Source organism: Adelges cooleyi, unplaced genomic scaffold (genome assembly GCF_023614345.1).
Source record: "Adelges cooleyi isolate 19-005CV unplaced genomic scaffold, UGA_ACOO_1.1 ACOO_flye_CR_arks_rails_tigmint_CR_PRNA_24, whole genome shotgun sequence".
Classification (NCBI taxonomy): domain Eukaryota; kingdom Metazoa; phylum Arthropoda; class Insecta; order Hemiptera; family Adelgidae; genus Adelges; species Adelges cooleyi.
In genome coordinates, this window is record NW_026095904.1 from 182,397 (window position 1) to 204,043 (window position 21,647).

The window sequence follows — 21,647 nt, forward strand, 5'->3', positions numbered from 1 at the left end:
ACGACCACCCCCCCCCCTCCGCCTGTGCCGCGCGCCACGATCGATACACGGCAACGATAATTATTTTTGATACGGTTGGCACGACTGCTCGGTCTGGAGGTACCTCCGCGGCGCGCACTGCCGTCCCGGGTCGTCGTCAAAGTCAATAAGTAGTAATCCCATAGATAGTAAATGAATGATTATCTATGAGTAATCCCAATATGTTATTTGTTTTTAATTTTGCTGAACAACGGGATGCGCCCCTTAAAGCATTCCATTAATCAACAGCTAGGTATACATTAAAATATATTACACGTTTCGTTTTTAATAAATTTCGACATAAATTTTTTGTATATTAAGCTGATAACAGCAGATGATAAGAAACCGTTGTCGATAAGAACTCGGTTGTTATCATTTCATCGAATCTGTCACAACAGCTACCTACATTTTGATAAACAAGCCAAATTACAATTATTATAATGATGTTTATGTTTATTTCCGAAATTACTCGACCCGAAAAAACCAGCACGATTGGCACGATATCGTTTAATTTAATATTATTATTATTATTATTTAACATAGTAATTTATCGCAAAGTGTGTGTATATATTGTAATATTACTACAATTCGATAGTCGCCGCCGCCGCCGCCGGTAATATGATTGTACCGAAAAAAGACCTTTTGGTCTTGTTGAAACCCTATTATTGGGTGAACGTCATGTTGACGTGTTCGTTTGTTTTCTGCAAGAAAAACGATTACGTGTGCCGTCACCTGTTCGAGCCGACAGACACCTCGTGCGAACTGGACACGGTGAGTGATGAAGTCATGTACCCGATATTTTGTAACCCGATAGACAGTTTAGAAGTTTTTTTTTTTACAATGTCATTTTGTTTTTACACTTATCTAAACTGGTTTATCTTACTTGTGTCTGAACCCACGATATTATATTACACTGTAAACTGCCGAATCGATTAGCAACAGCTCTGTGTAATAGACCAATAGGCGTACACGATAGGTTGGTCAGGAGGTTATCGGGTCAAAAATGTTAAAAGTTCATCGCTTCCCCTTTGTCGGAAAAATATGTGCCAAAAAAATATGTACACATTTTGCCACTTAATATTACGGCGCTTTTTATTACTTGGCATATTCTTGAGATTAACGACACCCCGTGTATCGTTGGTGACGAACCAAAGAATACAATAAACCCTTTTGCCTTGCCCCCCTCGAATGGTTTTTTTTTTTGTATTTCTCTTTTTCCAATTAAAAAAGATTCAGGACTAACGGTAGGAAAAATTGGGACCGAATGTAGATCTACTGAAGTGTGAAGAGCCATGAATTTTCTGGAAAATTTGTTGTCTGCGTTTATTGTTTATCAAACATCTCACTCGGACCGTTTTCAATTGTAATATTATACACATTTAGTTATTATATACACAGTTCTTTATTGTGTACACAATTCATCCAGCGTAGGAACGCGGCTGCGTATAAACCGTTTGTGTCTCGAACGCAGTTTACGCACAAACAAAATCGGCCGTATTTACATTGAAAATCGCACGCTTTAACAATCAGCGTATAAACGAATATACACTTGAAATTAATTCGTATTTTGCTATAGGCTACGACAAAGTAAGTTGAAAGTATACTTTGTGAAGCGACGGTTATTTATTTTTTTTTTTCACAATCACTCAACAAAACATTAGGCTGAATAAAATAAAATGAGTATTTTTGGAAACTCACTTTAGTTTTGTACCAACAACCCTTTGTGGTCGGAGGATTAAATCATTTCTCGAAAGAGATATTTCCATCCCTCTCCCCCTCCCCCCATTAAAATTGCACAACTAAATAAAATTATTCCAATAATACCGAATACACTTTTTATAGTAGATTTATTCTTCGGGTGTACAATATAGTAAAATTATTTTATCTGTCCAATGTCCCCCCCGACTGTACCTACTTGTGTACTTTTGTTTCGATTACTTCTTACAAATACACGTCATTGGTTTTTATTTTTACTATTTATGTTTTTCCAGAAAGAATTGGAAATTTTGCTGTTCGTAATGATCGTCATCATGATACGCACGAGGAAGGCCGGCAGCGTGACGATGGTCGATTATTTGTCGTCCAGCTTCATATACACCAAGACGGCCAACTTGTTGTTGTGGTTTTTCGCGGACGCCCGATACGGATTGATTTACTCCGCTTTGGTCATCAGTACGTGTACTGATAGAATAGAATATATCGGTGTATTTGATTAAAACACATTATTGTTTTTTTTTTTTAATTATATTTGATTATGATTACACTGTAACACTATTTACATGTATAGATTTATGTGTAAAATGATTGTATTAATTTTGTTTTTTGTTTTTTCAGTCATAACTTTCGTGCTGCCCGCGCCCACGTATTCGGGCCCCGAAAACGTCGTGTACTTCCGGTCGCTGGCCAGCCTGGAGGAAACGCTCAGGGACGACAAGTACACCGTGTGGATCGTTTGCTTCTACACGACGTGGAATCCGTCGTGCGCGAATTTCGCGCCGATATTTTCGCAATTGTCCGTCGAGTGAGTATGCACACACGTGTGATACCGTGGTGATTTGGCACTGTCGATGTTGACTACCCGACACCGGTGTCGTCGGTGTGAATACTATATTCTCCATAATATAACAGTGTATAATATTATCATATATTGTACATAATATGACAATACAACAGTGTATAATATAATATGATATTGTACATATTGCAATATAACAGTGTATTGTGTATTTTTCTGTTGCTCAAGGTACGACACAAAGTATTTGAAATTCGGCAAAATCGACGTTAGCCGGTACCCGGACGCCGCACAAAAGTTCAACATAAACGACACGTCGTTCAGCCGTCAATTGCCCACCGTGGTGCTGTTCAAGAACGGCTTGGAGTCGGTGCGACGACCGGTGTTCGACGCCAAAGGCAAAGTGTACAAGTTCTTTTTCACCGAGGTAAGAGAGTGTTAAAAAAAAAAAAAAAACAATATCCTGTACCTACCATACACACAGTATATATAATATGTACAGTCATAGTTAAACGATAATAATAACGACGACGATTTTTTTTTCCAGTCCAATTTCAAAGCCGTTTTCGATATGAACAACGTGTACGCGGATTGTAAGAAAACGCTGGACAAGAAAAAGAACGAAGGGGCCGAAAAAACAAAATCCGATAAAAAAAAGAAAACTTCATAGTCTCTCTCTCTCACTTGTCGAAACAAATTTTATCGAAAACTAGACTAACATTTTTTTTTTTCTTAATATTTTTCAAGTTTGCCCCGTCCGTATTTACTATTTTTTTTTTTTTTGCGCAACCACAACGATGTATTATTTATGTCGTGTATCCTTTACTACGTAGCCGCGCAAAAGATACAATAATATGTGTGTGTTTTTTTTTTTTATTATACATTTTGAGATCTTTTTTCCCTTTACAAAACTGTAAAGTCGTGGAAACAACTAACGAATCTAGTCATTAATATTAGACATTTCGCTTAAATTACATTTTATATGCGTCCAAGCACATTATTGGTTTTTTTTTTTTTTTAATTAACTAATATAGTGTATTCAAGTTAATATTATTATTATTATAGTAATACGGTTTACAATTATTGTAAAGTGTACGTGTAATGTTAAGCGCAGCATTTATTTTACAAAACAATTGTAACTTTTTTTCAAGTTGACGTGTTTAAATAATAATTGTCAAATTTTGTTTTTTGTTAGATTATTAATAATACAACGTAAGATTTTTTTTTTTCATTCTTTTTTTCAACATAAAGTGCATCTCCTGAGACTATGTTTTTTTTTTTTTTTTTTTAATTAAAATATGGCTGAACGAGCAAAATTATTCTAATAATGTTTAGAGCTGAAAGAACGCGGTGTTGAAATTACAAGGAGTTTCATCGAGGTGTGTGTCCGGAGTAGTAAAAAAGAAAAATTAATTAATTCAGACGGATAATTTAGGTTCATCATTAAACAGTGTGGTGGCAGTTAGTTTTTTTTTTGTTAGAAACTGCAAGTTCACGTATAAACATATATTTCCCTCGAGTTTGTTACGATTTTAAATAAATAACTGTTGGCAGTAAATTGAGTATTTGTTAAATGTATCGAAACCGACGGCGGTGGTGTACACGACTAGCAACTGGGATCGGATTAAAAACCGTGACGCGTAGGTAACCACAAATCGATACGGCAGATACAATGAAAATATTTTTTTAATTTTTTGTCATATTTTTACACTGTATGTAACTTTTTGAGAGCCTATACATTTTTTAGGGCTTGAACTAATAAAATTCTGGAATTTTTACAAGCACTTAGCTAGTACTGTACATGTATAACCAGAACATCTGGTAATAGTTTGGTATTGAAGAATGGTTGTTTTGTACTAGGGCTGCTGTGAGAACTTTAAGAACCACGCATAGCATAAATATATATTTGTATTCAATGTGCAGTAACAATGTAGGTATCCAACGACTGCTACCACTTTTTGAATTTAAGTCTTTTTTAATTTTAATTTGAAATTAATTAATTTTACCAAATTGTTTACCCTATTTGGGCCGCCCATAAGTGTAAAATAATTTCAATTGTTGTCTGGTGCAAGAAGAGGGCGCGCGCATCTGTCGTAATAATAATAAATAGGTAACGTTGGTTTCAACGGTTTAAACCTACTACCGTGTTTCGGTACTAGAACCAATGTAGAAGAGATGATACCACTGTTGAGCATTATTATTGACAATAAACAATGACCGTGTGTTATCGACTGAAATCTATGAAAATGTTGAAAACATTTTTTTCGAAAAATTATTTTTTTTTTTTTGGAAGAATAACTCTTTGAATTTTGAACTATCAAAAACCCGTCGCGTTTCTAAGCAAAAGTAAGATTAATTATTATTTTCTTTTTATGCAACAATTTAACGCTATGTACCTAGGTACTCAATACTTAGTATTACTCTTTATGAAAATTGTATTGCACCTTGATAATTGTAAGACTAATAATCCGACCGGCAACAAATAATTTTTCCATAAATTTATACGGTATATTTTATTTGTTCATAATTTCATAAATTGTTTTCCCCTTTTTGTGTGTGTGTAAATTTTTTTTTATGTAAAAAAAGTGAATGATTAAACGAATAGCATGTATATACAATGAAGGTATTAAAAAAAAAAAACGTTTAAATTTTGCATGCATCGTTGTTGTAAATCTGGTAGGTATATAAAACACGATTTTGATTTTAAAATAACCAGATAGAATATAATATTTTATAGATGAAATAATTATTTTTGGAAAATCTTAAACAAAAGTACAAAATATTCAAACGAACCTTTGACCCCACTTTTCTCATTGTTCAGTATAACTATACTGACACACGCAAGTAAAAAGTAAATGCGGTGCTAAATTTTCAAATTTCCAACAAAATCTCGTCTCGCCCACTATTTGAGTGAAAGAATATTATTGGGAAAAATACCAAGAGTAATGACTATCTTACTGCCCGACCCCAGTCCGGTAGTATATTAAAAGATTTTAGACTTTTGTAAATAGAGTGAGACGGGAGACTGATATTTTTAAGGGGTTTTATGTGGGCAATATTTAAGAAAAAATGTGTTTTTTTTTTTAATCAATTTCGACCGTGATCGTTTTTATTTTCCGGTCAGGGGGCTCCATACAGGCCATTTTTAAGTATGATTTGTATAGGGCAATATTTAAGAAAAAATTGGCTTAAATAAATTTCGACCATGTCAATAAATTTACCGGTTAATTTCTATACAACCAAGCATCGAGGTATTGTTTTCAGTTTAAATCATTTTGTCTATGAGTGAAAGCCAGGTCTGTATGGAGCCCCCTTAAACACATTTGTATAACACATTCGGGGCACGATATTATATCATGTACAAATTATACAATTTTTCGTGCAAACAAAAGTGCATTTTGGCGAGATAAAAAAAACCAATTTATTACATCTTAAGCCTGACGACAAAATTACACACCTCTATTTGGCGAATTTGGTCGCATTTGAACTGTGTAAAAAAAATAAAATAAAAAAATATCGAGCTGTTTTTGAACCTTTTTTTCCACGTTATTCGTCGTGAATGTCCGTTTTTGAATTATTACTGTAAACACAACATTATGGTTTTAATATTATGCAACTGGATGCGGCGGTTTATCTGTTGCATACAAAATTCCTTATTATCAATTGGTAGGGGGCAAGGGGAAAGATATGGGTATCCGTTGAATGCGGGGCAGGTACATTTGAATAATAATGCCCATTGAATTATTGTTTTCATTGTGCTAAAAAACAATAGTTAAACGGTATTTGACGTGTTGTGACTGTATGTAGGTACACTTTCCCTAGTGTGTTGCTCTAGCCGATTCTGACTGATAACGCGATAAGGAAAATACTAGGTATATGTACTTGTAAGAATTTCCATAGGCTAGATTTTTTCATTTTCATAAGAATTTCTACACACTTGCAACAGCTATTCATAAAGTAGAAAATAATTTTTACAGATCCAAAAATGATATGTTGTTTCCTATATGCAAAGTATCTACCTAACGTTGATGATTTAAATATAATTAGTAAATTATTTTATCCGATATAAATTATCAAATATCATATTAACACAATATACTAGGTACCGATAAGTAGGTAGGAAGGATTTTGAATTGGCGACCACGAGGTGGGGAATTTGAATCTCGTCCATAAAATACCCAATTCTCAAGTGGTATGTAATGTACCTAGTTTGAGTCGAGAACCGGCACAAAATTAATCATATTATATACCTAACTGTTACTTACAAAGTGTTAAAAATTGCATAAATTTGTTTTAAGTGAAATTTGTCCAAAGAACCAAAACATGACTTTCTTATGAAATGTTATATTACCAAGTTCTATTTATATATATTCGCTTTAAACAAAGAAAGTCAACTAGTTGTATGGTACTAGTCGGAATCAATGTTGTATACAATATTGTTGTATGATTGTTCCAAAAAAATAATCCTATTCGGATGGGATTCTTATCAGCGCGGGTGTGATTCTTATCAACGGGTGTGATTCTTATCAACGGGTGTGATTCTTATCAACGGGTGAGATTCCAGGGAGGTTGTAGGGATGGGACTCCTTATCAGGGAGAGGGGAATCCAAGGAGGAATTAAGTACAATACTAGTATCTATTCTGTGATAGTAGTAAGTAGTAAGTACTAGTTTTATAGTATATGAAAAAAAAAAACAAATTGTATTGTACCAACGCATATTTTAATAAGAATACTGCATTCATGCGCGGTCGAAGGTAGATTTGACGGAAAAGTATTATTTAACAATTAATTCATACATATAATTCTATTATAATTTATATTGGTACTTGATTGGTGCGGTGAGGTTAGGGGGGGGGGAATAGTGTTGTAACGTTGACAAACATAATATTTTAAATTGCAGGCGCGGAACACTCAAAATTTATGAAAAATAATAATAAATCCATTCAATACTATACTACCCCATTTTCCCTTACCGTAATCAGATTTATGTTTCGCATACGAGTTCGTTTACCTCAATAACACACACACACACACATGGAAATCACAAGAAGCATATAATATAAGTGGTGCGCGCATCTACCTATCCGAGAACGAATCACACTCGAATAGTAACTGTAAATTGGATCAACTTAATAAATAGTAGTACCTATTATTACTATTCGAGTTAATCCCCATTACAGTTTACACCCCATTGTATAGTACATAATTCGCTATTGTTTTCCATTGTGTTCGCCGTTGCGTTTACTGTTAGCCATTGTTTTTAACCGTGTGTGTGTGTGTAAATATTATTATTAATAATCTGTTGTGTCTGAATATATTAATGCGCGGGGCGATCAGGATGTGAGCTCTACTTATTTCGCGGTTAGGTTTTTTAAGGTCTTATTGTAATGTAATATATAATATATATATATATATAATTAAACGTCATAATAACAATAACAACAATAATACCTACCTATAATTATTTGGAGTATACTTATCTATAATATGATAACCGTTAAACGTGTGTCTGCCAAGCGTGGTGGCAACACAAAGAGAAAATATAATAATATTACAATAATATTTTTACAGTACCCTAAACATTTATACATACACATTATGTATATAGGTACTATGAGCACAGGGACATTTATCCCGAGAGCTTTATAATTGTAAAGATGAAAAAAAAAAACCACCACAACAACAGTGTTTTTAAACATTATTAACAGACAACAGTGTAATCTTCTGTATATAACGGTCTTCTTCTTTTTCGTAGTTAGTTTCATGAGATAGGTATGCGATTATTTATTTATTTTTAGTTTTACACATATGTAATGGTCTTAGACACAGCTTAGTGTGATCGCAGTTAACACAGCTATTCGCAAAATCTAAAGCGCTAAATGTGTTTAGGTACTACTTTGACAAATCTAGCCGTTTGCTACTAATTGGAGATGTTTTGGCCCCGGGGATCACCGTTGTCCCAACACAACAGTGTTTCAACCGAAATTCATCAGCTTTCCCCCAATCAATAGACATTTGTACAAAGTGGATTGCTTGAAAACCGAACGAGTTACATAAAATACTAAAATACATATATGTTTCCAACTCAATTTTAAGAAATTCAACCAAGTGGCATCATAGGTACTACCATTCAATATGGCATGTTCCTATATATATATATATATATATATATATATATATGTCCACAAAGAGTACCGTAGTAGTAAACATAGAATGCGGACAGTGTGAAAACAATTCTTTTTTACATGAATAGGTATGTGTTGTTATTGGGGGTTGGATATCAAGAAATAGATAACAGATAATGTGATACGCGATAAATGATAAGAGACAACATATTATCATTGAGTATTTATTACAATATATACTTAATGATATTATCCATGATTAAAATTAATGTTTTCCAGTGAAGTGGACAAAATAACTATAAGTTTTTGTTTTTGTCATACTTATCGACACTCGTTCGTCCGGTAATCAGCAGCTTCCTGCTAAACTTACACTTGGAACACACTTGGACACATACCTACCAACAGTACTAGACCAGTTAGTAAATTTTTCTCTCCACTCAAATGTCCATTTAAATCTATCGTTCTCATCCTACCCCCCCCCCCGAATAAAGCAACTATCCTCGACCTTCCTCCCCCCCCCCCGATAATGCTCTGCCAGAAGACCGAAAAAAAAAATGGCCCAGAGACCTTCTACAGCAACTTTTGTATGTAGGAAAACAAATTTCTTCAAATTATTTTAGTTTTTTTAATTTTTTTTTATAATTTATTGAAATGTAATAATGTTTAAAGCTTAAAATTTAATAGTAAATTAAGTGGCCTACACATTTTAAACAGTAAATGTAAATATATACAATAACGCCAAGTATAATTGTTTACATTTTGTTGCGCAAGCAAACGAAACAAGTCTGTACTTGTGTACCTACAAGAATACAAGTAAGTGAAAATTAAGAGAAAGACAGAAACAGTCAGTCGAGTTTATATATATATTGAGAAATTCTAATTTCTATTCACGTCCATTTAAAAAAAAAACATTTAATATCCCTGCAAATAATATAATAACAATAACAACAACAAAAAATAAAAACTTGACGTTGAAATTTCAATGTCAACGAGGTCTCCGGGATTTTTTTAAACATTTTTCCCACATCCAGCTGCACACAAAGAAACACACAGAAAACCACTCTCGTATTGTTTATAGGTTCTTGATAAATAAAAAATAAAAATAAAATTTTTTTTGGACCTAGGTAGGTCAATTTTTTTAAAAAAAATTATCCAATGACTCTGCAATTTAACCGCCGACAGTGGTATAGACATGAAACCTGCACAGTTAAAATTCTAATCAAGTGTACTTTAACCACATTTTAAGAAAATATATTTTCGTTCAGTCACATTTGTGTGGTGGGTCATTAAAGTAGGCAATTTTTAGCTTACCACTTATGTTTGAAACCACAAATAAATAGCAAAAAAAAAACTCAATTGGTTCAAAGATGATATGGGTCATAAGAACGTGGCTTGAACTTTATATAAACAAAATGTTTGTTTTTAATGGTTTAACTATTTGACCCCAAAAAAAGTTTTTGAAAAATTGAAAAATTAAAACAAAATTTTAGGGTTAAAAAATAAATAAATAAAAATATGGTTAAAGTACACTTGATTAGAAATTTAACTGTGCAGGTTTCATGTCTATACCACTACCGGCGGTTAAATTACCGAGACGGGAACGTGAGGTGTTTTTGGATAATTTTTTTTTTTTAAAAATTGACCTACCTAGGTCCATGAAAAAATTAAAAAATTGTTTGTAAAATGTTGTTGTTATTAAGGGCACCTATCAAGAACGTATGATAAAAATTTCAAACATTTTTGAAGTATAGTCGCACTCCCATTAGGTGATTTCACGTGGAATGTTTTTGTTTTGTTTTTTGTATTCATGAACACTATAGCTCGGTGTGGACATAGAATTGTGTTTGAATATTAATTGTTAAATGTAATTTAATGTTAATGCGTTAAAAATAAAAACAAATTATAGTAATAACTTGTTTATATTATGCCAACGTGATCATCCGGTAAATCTTTTAAAAGTTCATTGATTCATGTGCATTTCTTTTTTGTAACGTTGGTCTTACCAAAAAAACGTCTTTTATTTTTATTTATCTTGAACATTCAAATAAATATATCCAGCACCCGACATTAGTATACCTTCCTCATTTTCGATATCTCTTCTCAGTTTCCACGTTAATATTTTAATTATTTGAAAAATTGAATTATTAGAATAAAAACAAACGAACCAAGAACCGAAAATATCGCACTTCGAAAGCAGACCAAACGACTGTGAACGGATAACTAGTATAAAAGTATAAAAAGCACATATTTTTTAAAACGATCTTTTCAGAATGGATAGATGGAAAAAAAACCCAACACAAACATAGTATTTACATTTTTTGTTCATGACAAGTTTTTTGTTAATTCAGTCTGGACAAATGTTTTTTTTTTTACAGTTTTGTTTTTTTTATTAAACAGAAAAAGTTGAGTTTTTCTGTTGTTTTACAAACCTCTGTGTGGGACCCGGATTAATATCAATAATAATGTAAAATACAATTTTCAACAAAACGCCATAACTACGGCAGGTTGTTTACACGCACAATAGTTGCAAGGTGTCGCGTTGCGAAGGTTTGGCAATGACTCGGCGAGTTACAACAATCAACAAGCAACAACAACATGCCGGCGCTAAGAAGAAGGTCCACGGTGTTCTACCGCTACTGTCAAGCGGCGGCGGTGTTGTGCCACTTTGTTTTGCGCGCCACGTGCCAGACCGATCCGGCGGCCGTCGTCCGCAGTTTCCAAGCGGGTCGACCGGCGGAAAACGACGGCGGCGGCGGCGGCGACAGCAAACAGTTCGGCGGAAGCGGAACGTGCACCAACCGGTACACGTGTTCGACGCGACGGTACACGTGCTCGACCATGCAAAAGTGCACGTGGCGTTACTCGCCCAACCCGGTGTTCACGACGCCGTGCAACGCGCGGTCCAGGTGCGAGGCGCGCCGCACGCCGTGCATGCCCACGGCCGCGCGGTGCGGGCTGCCCACGGCCTACACCAACCGGTTGACCGTTTGCTCGACGTGCTGCACCGAGAAGTCCACGTGCACCACGCCCGAACGCTGCACCATGCCCACGCCGCCGTGCTGCGCCGGGCTGTCGGCCGCGGCGTGCTGCCCCAGGTCCACGGCCAGGTGCTGCACGACCGCCGCACCGCCGTGCTGCGGCACGGAGTGCTCGTCGTCGGCTCGGTGCACGGGCGCGTGCCCGTACCGGTTCAACGTGGACGAGAAACAACAACGCAGTCAACAGGACCAACAAAATCCGAACAGCCCGAACGACCAAGAAGCCGCCGCCGCCGCCGCAGTAAGGCCGCCGCCGGCCGTCCAACCGGCTCGCGAGTTTCCGTTTGACCGCAAATGAACGACGACCCCCCCCCCCATATAGTTCCCCCGCGTTATGTTTACTAGTCGGCACCGCCCGAAAATAGGGTATCATTCATTGTGTGTAATCAACATTTGTAGTAATCTGTATATATTTTGTGCTTTGTGTAAACCGATTAAAAACGTTTTTTTTCTCTCTCTAAAAATGTACAGTTTCGATGATATTGTTTTATATTGTTGCGTCGCACAGTGGTCTAGAATCCGAAAAAGGTCGGTTCAAATTTAGATTTGAAATTATTTTCTGAACCTTCCCCCTACTTAGAAGGGTAAGGGGGGATTTTTTTTTTAATTTAAAAAATACGTCAAGTTGCATATCAAATTTTATGTTTGTGGAGTCAAATATAAAATGAGATTTTAAACAAATACCGTATTTTAGAAGTTAAAGTGACCAAGGTGAGAGGATTTCATGTTTTAAAAAAACTTCATGTTGTTTATATTAAATTCATATGTTTTTGGCGTCACTGAAAACAAAGTATTGTATTAGTTTTATAATCAATTATTTAGGTAACAAAAAAATTAGTAATAACTTTAAATTCATATTTTTATTTGTTGGTTAGTATAAGCATCTATCTATGTACCCAACGCGGCGCTGCTGCGCCTCAGTTATAACAATTATTTAGTTTTAAACTAACGCCATCACTTCAATTGCAAGTAGTTACAGGTGAATTTTTTTTTCTTGTTTTAGTATACCTTATAGTATATTTGTATGTCGGTTTGGCGAATACTATTTAATACACTCTTTTTTTGTAGAGTTGAATTTCATAAAAAAAAAAACCATAATTAATAATGATTGTTTTAAAATGTTTTTTTACCGGTGAAACAAGGGGGGAAGTGGGGTAACAATGTATTATAATTAAACATCGGATAATATGCTATAATGAAACGTACATAACTTTTCTTAAATATTTTTTTTTTTATACCTTAATAATTTTATTGAATATAGAGTATTTAGTAAAAGGTGAAAATAACAGTAGTTGGTCTTTCCCAACTTTAACCCAGAGTAGCAAAAAAAAATGTTATAAATTAAAACTGGGTATTTTTAATTAACACTATAGTACTTATTTGACAACTAGTAAAAAAAAATTAGGTCTCTACGACCATTCGGAAAAATCCAGTTTCGATGGGCTTTTTCGCATTCTAGACCACTGTGCGTCGTGGCTATTATCCAGCAGTCTCCAGCTATCCCTAAACCGTTGCAGATACCGTTTGCCGCACTTGTCCCCTGTTTATGTGGGCAACAGGCGTGTGTGTACGGCGGCGGGCTTTGCACGTTGAGCTTCTCGATTATGCGGAAGCATTCGGTCTGTGGCTGTATAGTCCATAGCCGTTATTCCGTTTTAAAAGCACCGATTTTGAACGCTCCTACTATCTTCTTCTTCTCGGTCACGATAACGCGGAAATATACTCCAATAGCTGAATCTCGGTTACTTTTGTAATATTATATGCATTTATCTCTTAGTCGGCAATTGTCAATTAACATCATAATTCACACGTTCACGTATCTGTTTTCTCCTTATTCCCATCCCGCTTGTGTCGCCGCTTAATTACCCTCGTCTTGTTACGCACCAATGTTAATATGTGAATTCCTTGTCAATTGAAAATTGGACATATTTGACCAGATATGTGGTGGTGGTGGTGGTGGTCGACAATTCAAGTATATATATAGATTTCCACGGACTTTTCTGTATATTATAATATAAAATATTTTTCTATGGAATTTTTGCCTTGGTCATATTTTTCTCTGGACAATTTTGCCTTGAACAATTTTTTCCTCTAAACATTCATGGTATATGGACATGTTTTTTTAATAAACAATTTTGTAAATTGACACATTTTTCTACCCGGCCTTATATTCCTTGAACATTCTTTCCTGTGAACATTATTTCCTTGAATATTTTTCTACACGGTGGTATTATAGTGTACATATGTTATTCACTGAGCAATTTTGTAAATTAACATGTTTTTCCCCTCGACCTTTTTTTTTGCAGTTGGATATATATTTTTTTTGTATAGATATTTTTATCTAGACATTTTTTCCTGAATCGTTTCTGTGTAAATACCGATATTATTTTTTATAGAATTTTCTCCTTGGACATATTTTTCTCTGGGAAGTATTACCTATGAGGTGATATTTTCCTGTAGACATTTTTTTTTTCTTAAACATAATACTCTCGTTGAACTTTTACTCTGGATATTTTGGATTTGAATCGGTCATTTCAAAAACGACTTTATGTCGAATTTGATAATTGTATACTTAGTTACGTATTCTGTGTAAGAACTAAATTTGCCAGACTCATTCAATACAAATGTTGAGTACAAGAAATTAGAATCCCAGCAAAAACTAGTTATGAAGTTATGAAGTTTTTTGTGGCTAGTGTAAAATTTTAATTTTGTGACTTGTGTCGTTTTTGAAATGACCGATTCATTTGTAAGTTTGTAATTTATATAATATACATATTTTTCTATGGAATTTCGTCACATAAGCATTAAGCTCCCTTTTGGACATGTTTATTTTTTTTTTTTTGGACATTTTTCCTTTGACATATTATTATGTATTTCCCTGTGGAATATTTTCTGTTCACACGTTTCATTTTCCCGTACTCGGCCGCATTTTCCTGTGGACATTTTCCACACCTAGATCCTCCACACACACACTGGCACAAAACGACGTGATGGTTTTTCCAACTAACCGAGACACAACGGGTGTGTGTGTGTGTGTGTATGTGTATCACATGTAGTGTCTACATAATATTATATAAGTGTACAACGCGCTGCGGGTTTTAAGGTTTTTAAACCGTATGGATTATACCTATACCGCGTATCGACTGCTCGTCTCGAGTGTGCGTATTATTATATACAAGGGCCTTACCGCGTGTATAGACATATACTAGTAATCGCGTGTGAAATGTTTAGTATTTCACCGACAAAACGGCCCCCGACGAGTACGTGTTTACCATTACACGGCTTGCGTGTGTGGCTTATGCGTATGCCTGTAAGCGAGCTTGTGGTATACCTCTACTCGTATTATATGAGATGATGATGGATGTGCTATCTCGTTACACGCGTTCTTCACACACGCCTCTTGCCCATACTTTGAACGGTAACGAGACGTCATTACTCATTGCACGCGGTGAACATTCACAACGGCCAAAATATAAACGGGCTAATATCAGTGGCGTACTTATGGGGGGGAGGGTTCAACCCCCCCCCCAGAGCCGAGAAAAAAAAATGGGGTAAAAAGTGATGTATAATATTGCATAGGTTTTTATTGTATAATTGTTACAATGTTACTTCTCTGGAGTAATTCAGAAGAACACGAAGTAAATAAATATGACAAATATAACGATTCGATAATTTTAATTTCAATTGTCGAGCGTTTCGTACGGTTTTGACTTTTGTTAAATTATTAAATGCTCACACGCATACCTGTTCTGGATATTAAACATTTACGAATTTACAATCATTTTATATTTATTTTATTTTTTCCAGCTAAATATAATACGACTAATATAGCTAGAAAAACAAAATAAATAACAAAATAAATATAAAATGATTGTAAATTCGTATGTTTAATTTGAGAATAGGTATGCGTTTGGGCATTTAATAGTTAACAAAAGTCAAAACTGTAAACTATTCAAGAAGATGCGCACACAACAGATAACACACAACAATAACTATATTGTGATTATTAATTTTTATTAATTAATAAATTATCAACATCAGAGATGGGCAAAACAGTTACCAAAATGCATTTCTCAATTGCAAAATTGCATTTAAAGATAGGAAGTAAAAACGTGTAAAGAAATTTCCGACATTGTATTCGTGTAAAGAAACGTTTTTTTCAAACCGTTTTCAAAAGCGTTTACACTCCCAGTTAAAAATAGTCAAAATAAACACAAAATGTATATAGGTAAAAATTGAAATTAATTAAACCTTAAAGTTATTTTTGATTCCAAACGGAGCGGCTAGGATTGTATTGGTTTTATCGTGATTTTTGTATTGTAATGTTTGTTATCATTTCCGAAGACTTGTATGAAATAAGTACCCAATATTATTTATTAAGTTGTTTGTGATTTTCGGTTTATTCCTCGCTCGTCTGGTTAATATTTATTTTTGTACAAGAAAACGTGACAATATACACCTATACCTATTATGCTACTAAATTTTCGTTTTGTTCTAATCATAGGATTCATAAACACACTATACTATTATTATTATTATTATTATTATTAATATATTATTGTTTGTCTAGCTCGATGGTTATAATGAATTTATTTTATTCTCATTGGAATCTCATTGTTAATTTTTATTTGTGATTCAGCACCTAGCACGATTTTAAAGAATTTTATTATTATTTATTATTTATGTTTCTTTATATTTACTTATGTATATTGTTATTACCCGTATATACAAAATCTATTATACATAAAAACTAACTTAATATGAACGTTAAAAAATTATTACTCGTTATTCTAATAACAAACTTTTAATTGAAAACGACATTTTGTCTGGCTTTTTTTGGTCTAAAATTATCCAATATGGCTGTGTTGCTCGTAGAAACAGTTTCTTTAAATTAAAAACACTACCTCGAAGCCTATACAAGTCAACCGGTAAATTAATTGACACGGTCGAAATTGATTGAAACTGGTATTTTTCATTAAATGTTGCCTATACAAAACTCCTTAAAAACAGACCGCGTGCAATCCGCTTAGTTATTATTATTTTAATGTCTGCAGTACATTTCATTTATCTGTTAAAAATTATGTTAACTTGGATATTAATTCAACTACCTAATTTTTTTTTTTAAACATTATTTCAAGTAAACTTGTTGACTATTGACTTGCGTTTTTTTCTTTTGAGTAATACTAATTATACCAAAAATATGTTTATAGCACTTGGGACTTATACACTAGGACACGAAGATAATGTATGTATTAATTTAAAAATTAACTAAGTAGTCTAAAATCGAATTAAAAGACGAGATAAAAATATGTGCTGAATTTTGTATGCTTACAAAAATGCTAAGAAAGTAGTCGGTTTATGTATTTGAGGTCGCCGAGGCCAAAAATTGAGCCAAATATCCGAGATTGATGTTTCTTTGCTTTGACTTTTTTGAAGTATGAATAATTGTAATGGATTGTTGGATCAAAATGTTCAATATACTTTTTCATACTTCAAAAAAGTCAAAGCTCAATATCTCGAGAAACATCAATCTCAGAGATTCGGCTCGAATAATATTTTTTGTAGAAAATTAAATTTCCTATAAATATGTTATTTACATTTTTCCTGTAAGTATAGTCATTGATGAAATGACAACAACAAAAAAAAAGAAATTTATACAAAAATTGACCAGAGCTAAAATAAAAAATAGTCGCAAAAAAAAAGCACCTTATGTACATTGTACATATTATTGTACATACACAGTGTAGCTACACTAAGTATAATTTGTATCCATTGCCTAAATATTGTACTGGAAATCTAATATGAAGTTTGAACATTCAGTGACCTTAAAAACATAGTACATATTTTGATTTCAATTTAAATGACTTTCAATCGTTAATTAAAAGAGATATTATTTCAGACAACTGTGCGCGACGTGCAGTCGACCAGCCTTTTCGACATACTTACTATTACTACTATTTATTGGCAGTGATTGAAATTTTTTTTAAAAAAAACCCGGACCGAAATAGATAATACTTTCTTGACATTTTCTATCTTATGTGTGTATTTTAAGGTTTTGTCCCACGCGAAAAGTTAGTTTTCAATATTATGTTTCCTTTTTTTTAGTACTACAATTTAAAATACTGTGTTTTTACACACACTAGGAACACATAGAATAATCCTATATTATTTCTTTTAGATTATAATTTATACGGATTGGTTATTTATAGATACTAAAAACATACACTGTCCGAGCAATTTTCAGCTATTTTTGAGCAAATATATAATTTACACAGAATTTTTTTGTTTTTTTTTTTTTGCATGCCCCCGGTGTGTTGTTTTAACGCTCTATAGCCCGGCCCGACCTGTTATGTGACGTTACCAATCTTTGTTGGTATCTCATCCGAAGCATGTGATACCCCGTCTTGGGGGGGGGGGGGTTGGGTCGTGCACCTCCACCTACCTAATTATCATAGTATATTTTTTTTTCGGGACCAATCACACTATATTATCAGCTATATCCCCGTATAGCCGGACAGTGTCCCCATTAACCTTATGGGTCAGTCAAACGGGTCGCTGCCGGGCGTTTGTGTAATCGCGATCGTACATCTTTAGTTCGCAGGTTGTTCGAATTGCCGCCCCCCCATAAGAGTCGTTATACACTTATACCTGTACACACTACCGTAGTAAGAACCTTTTAGCAGGTGTCGCTGGGAAATTAACAATCGACACACGGCGTGTATCCGGACACGATCTCCGAAGAGGAAGATAATAATAAAAATGAAAAACATGAAAATTTACAACCGTTTAGCCGACCACATACTTACATGCGGTGTGTCGAGGTGTCGTGTGATAGGTACCTAATAACACAATGTGTGTACTTACTTACTTGTATATCATTATAATATGTACACGTGTTCACACGAAATCCGCCCTTACCCTGCGGCGGCGGGGGGGGGGGAGGATCCGATGAAAAATTACACTTGTTTAATTTAACACACACACACACACACACCGCACACAAGTGCCGGTCCGAATAATTTATTATAATAATAATTATTAAATATTACACGTATAATAATAATGTCGTTTACCAGACGTGCCAAAATGAAATAATAACACACAGCGATCATAATAATTGTGATTGATAGCTTTCGGACACCCTGTGTGTGTGTGTGAGTGAGGTATCCGTTATACCGTTAAAAATCATACATGTGACCGTTGAACTCTCACTTTAGAATTTACCACAAAAATCAACCGAAATGCATTACACATTTGTTATAATTGTGTTTACTCTCCCTCTCTCGCTCTCTCAAAAAAAACCCAAGACCATAACCGAATGGCGCTAATTTATAAAACAAATAAATAAAAAAAACCAGTACAGTGTGGATACTTGGGTGTGACCAAGCACAATAAGTAAGCGGTAGGTATAGTAAGTAGTAGTAGTAGTAAGTAAGTAAAGTAAGGGAGGGTCCAGTGTTCACAAATAAACCATCGTACCCAATGACAATAGTGTGGTTAAAAATTGATTGACTAGGTACGGTCAAAGTGTAAATTTCCCATTTTTCTTTAGGGGGGGGTTCATTAATAATTAAAAAAAAAAGTTTGACTATTTATCGAGAAAACGATACATGTTATTATAGACACTTCTTCTAGGTCTACCTCCGGTCTAATTTTCAGACTTAAATCATTAAGCTTTGCTTGAAAAAAAAATGAAATAAAGAAAAAATGTGCTATCCCTTCTGGGGCAAATAGAAGGTTTATGGTATTCGTTTTGGTTTGTCAATGTTTTTCGGTAGTACACTGTGCTTAAAGAATATTCCATGCATGTATTTGGGACTAATTAGACTAACTATTAAAAGTAGGTAACTTTAAGTTTAAATAATATGTAAATTTGTCGTAGGTGTTTTTCTTGATTTCCGGAGGGACGGGGTGAATTTTTAATATTTTAAAATTAGCCCAAGGACATTACAGATAAGATTTCTGATCTATGCAGATAATATATTATATTAACTAAAATAATGGCTTTTACTTGTAGATAAAAAATGATTTAAATTAAAAATAACACCACGAAGCCTTCAGAAATGAACCGGTAAATAAATTGACACGGTCGAAATTGATTTAAACCACTTTTTTCTTAAATATTGCCTATACAAAACTCCTTAAAAAAACAGACCATTTATCTGTTATAAATTATGTTGACTTGGATATTAATTAAACTACTCCCTATTTGTTTTTTCAAACATTATTTCCCAGTATTTAAACTTGTTAACTATTATTCAAACTTGAATTTTTTTTCAAATATATATATATATATATGTATAAAAATTAAAATTAAAAACTAGTAGCCGTCACTGGGTTTGAATAAGGTAGACAAGAACCGCTCCGTTATCTCAATAAATTTTATTGTGTCGCCTCACCTCTGGTATTTGTCCTACCGGTCAAGGCGAACATAAACAATATGAATTTTATGGGCTACTGATTTTTTGGACAACTGAAAAAAAAGGGAAATGTGGTTTCCGTCATTACAAAATTACAGAAAACGAACAGATTGATTGAACAGTTACAAACTCTAAAATGTTTTAACTTTCATTTTTTTTGTCTACATAATTATTATGGAATTTAAACCATAATATGTTCCCATTGGAAAAAAACCAAATCCGTGTTATGCATTTTTAACGTTTGATTATAATATTTATTTCGTACTTTAACAGAACGGATTTTGTTAATTTTTCATGACGATAAATCCAGAATGTCATATAGTGTATAATATAGCTGCTATTCACTTGTCTATTGGCACGGCGATTAAAACTGGAACATATCTACCCATATTCCATATTGTACATAATCGCTATAAATAATTATTATTAATTTATAAATAATTACTATTAAAAGTAAAAACGAAGGCACACAAAAGAGCTGCGCTTCAATATAACCAGTCAGTGGGGATTATAGTTGTAACTTGTTGTATTATAACTATGTATACATTCCGTTAAACCCAAACAATTCGTCAATAAACACTGTATTTTTGAAAAACACACAAGCTTGAATATTATACATATATATACACCTAAACACATACGCGGGTGACGGGTTATTGAAAACCGTATACACAAAAAACACTCGGAATGTATTAATAAAAATAAAAAAAAGTAAGGCCCCGTTTGGCGACCACGTCATAACAATAATTTTCTTAGGAAACATATTTTATCTATCTTTCTGCCCGCTGCTCGTTAATACATACACACGACACTTTTTATTTATAAAAAAAAAAACAATTATATTAGGGTATTATTAAATCTATTTTTTTGTTTTTTTTTTGCCAATTTGTCCAGTACTTTGTTTGAGAGGTTATATTGATAACCCCACGATGAACAGCCACGGTGGCCAAGCCATTGAGACGACTCTGGAACAATATAATTACACAATTTAGATAATATATAACATATTAACACAATACAAGCACTAAATTGACGTTTCAAAGTTTCAAACATACTTATAATATTATTTAACTATAAAAGAAACGAACAAAACCTAAAAAGTTAGTTTCTCAGATACCTACAGTGTTTTATGTTAAACTGTCAGTTTAATACTTATTCCAATGTTATACAAATATAAAAACACGTAATAAGTACACATATTACCCTCCCATAGTGTTTCTTAAATATGTCTTCAACCGTTTCAGGCGTGAAAACATTCTTTCTGGCGTTGCCGTTGATACCGGAAGTGTACAAAATATTTGTAATAAACTATACACATTAAGAAATAATTCACGATTAACATAACTTAATAGCATCAAGTCATGTTTTTGGAGATTTTCCATCAACTCAATTCCGCTTTTACAGTTTGAATATCAGTAGAAAGGTAAAATAATAATTGTGGTAGCTCATCAAAATCTTCTGACTCGTAATCGTTTGAAAATAATCATTTGAAAACCTTGTAGAGTCTATTATTGTCAAGTATAATGTTAAACT

At 33.8% G+C, this 21,647-nt stretch overlaps 1 protein-coding gene across 1 annotated transcript; it reads left to right on the forward strand.

The window, feature by feature from the left end:
- The first annotated feature begins 476 nt into the window (after window positions 1-476).
- LOC126836316 (thioredoxin-related transmembrane protein 2 homolog) lies at window positions 477-3,528 on the forward strand. The gene is made up of 5 exons (XM_050569548.1): window positions 477-789; window positions 2,010-2,190; window positions 2,353-2,539; window positions 2,762-2,957; window positions 3,078-3,528. Exons 1-5 carry the CDS (start codon window positions 637-639, stop codon window positions 3,198-3,200), a joined length of 840 nt encoding a protein of 279 aa, XP_050425505.1. The 5' UTR covers window positions 477-636; the 3' UTR covers window positions 3,201-3,528.
- Window positions 3,529-21,647: the final 18,119 nt, after the last annotated feature.

Coding starts and splice junctions, on each gene's coding strand:
- LOC126836316 (XM_050569548.1), top strand. CDS start 637: ATGATTGTACCGAAAAAAGACCTTTTGGTCTTGTTGAAACCCTATTAT. Junction 790..2,009: donor CCTCGTGCGAACTGGACACG/GTGAGTGATGAA, acceptor ATGTTTTTCCAG/AAAGAATTGGAAATTTTGCT. Junction 2,958..3,077: donor ACAAGTTCTTTTTCACCGAG/GTAAGAGAGTGT, acceptor TTTTTTTTCCAG/TCCAATTTCAAAGCCGTTTT.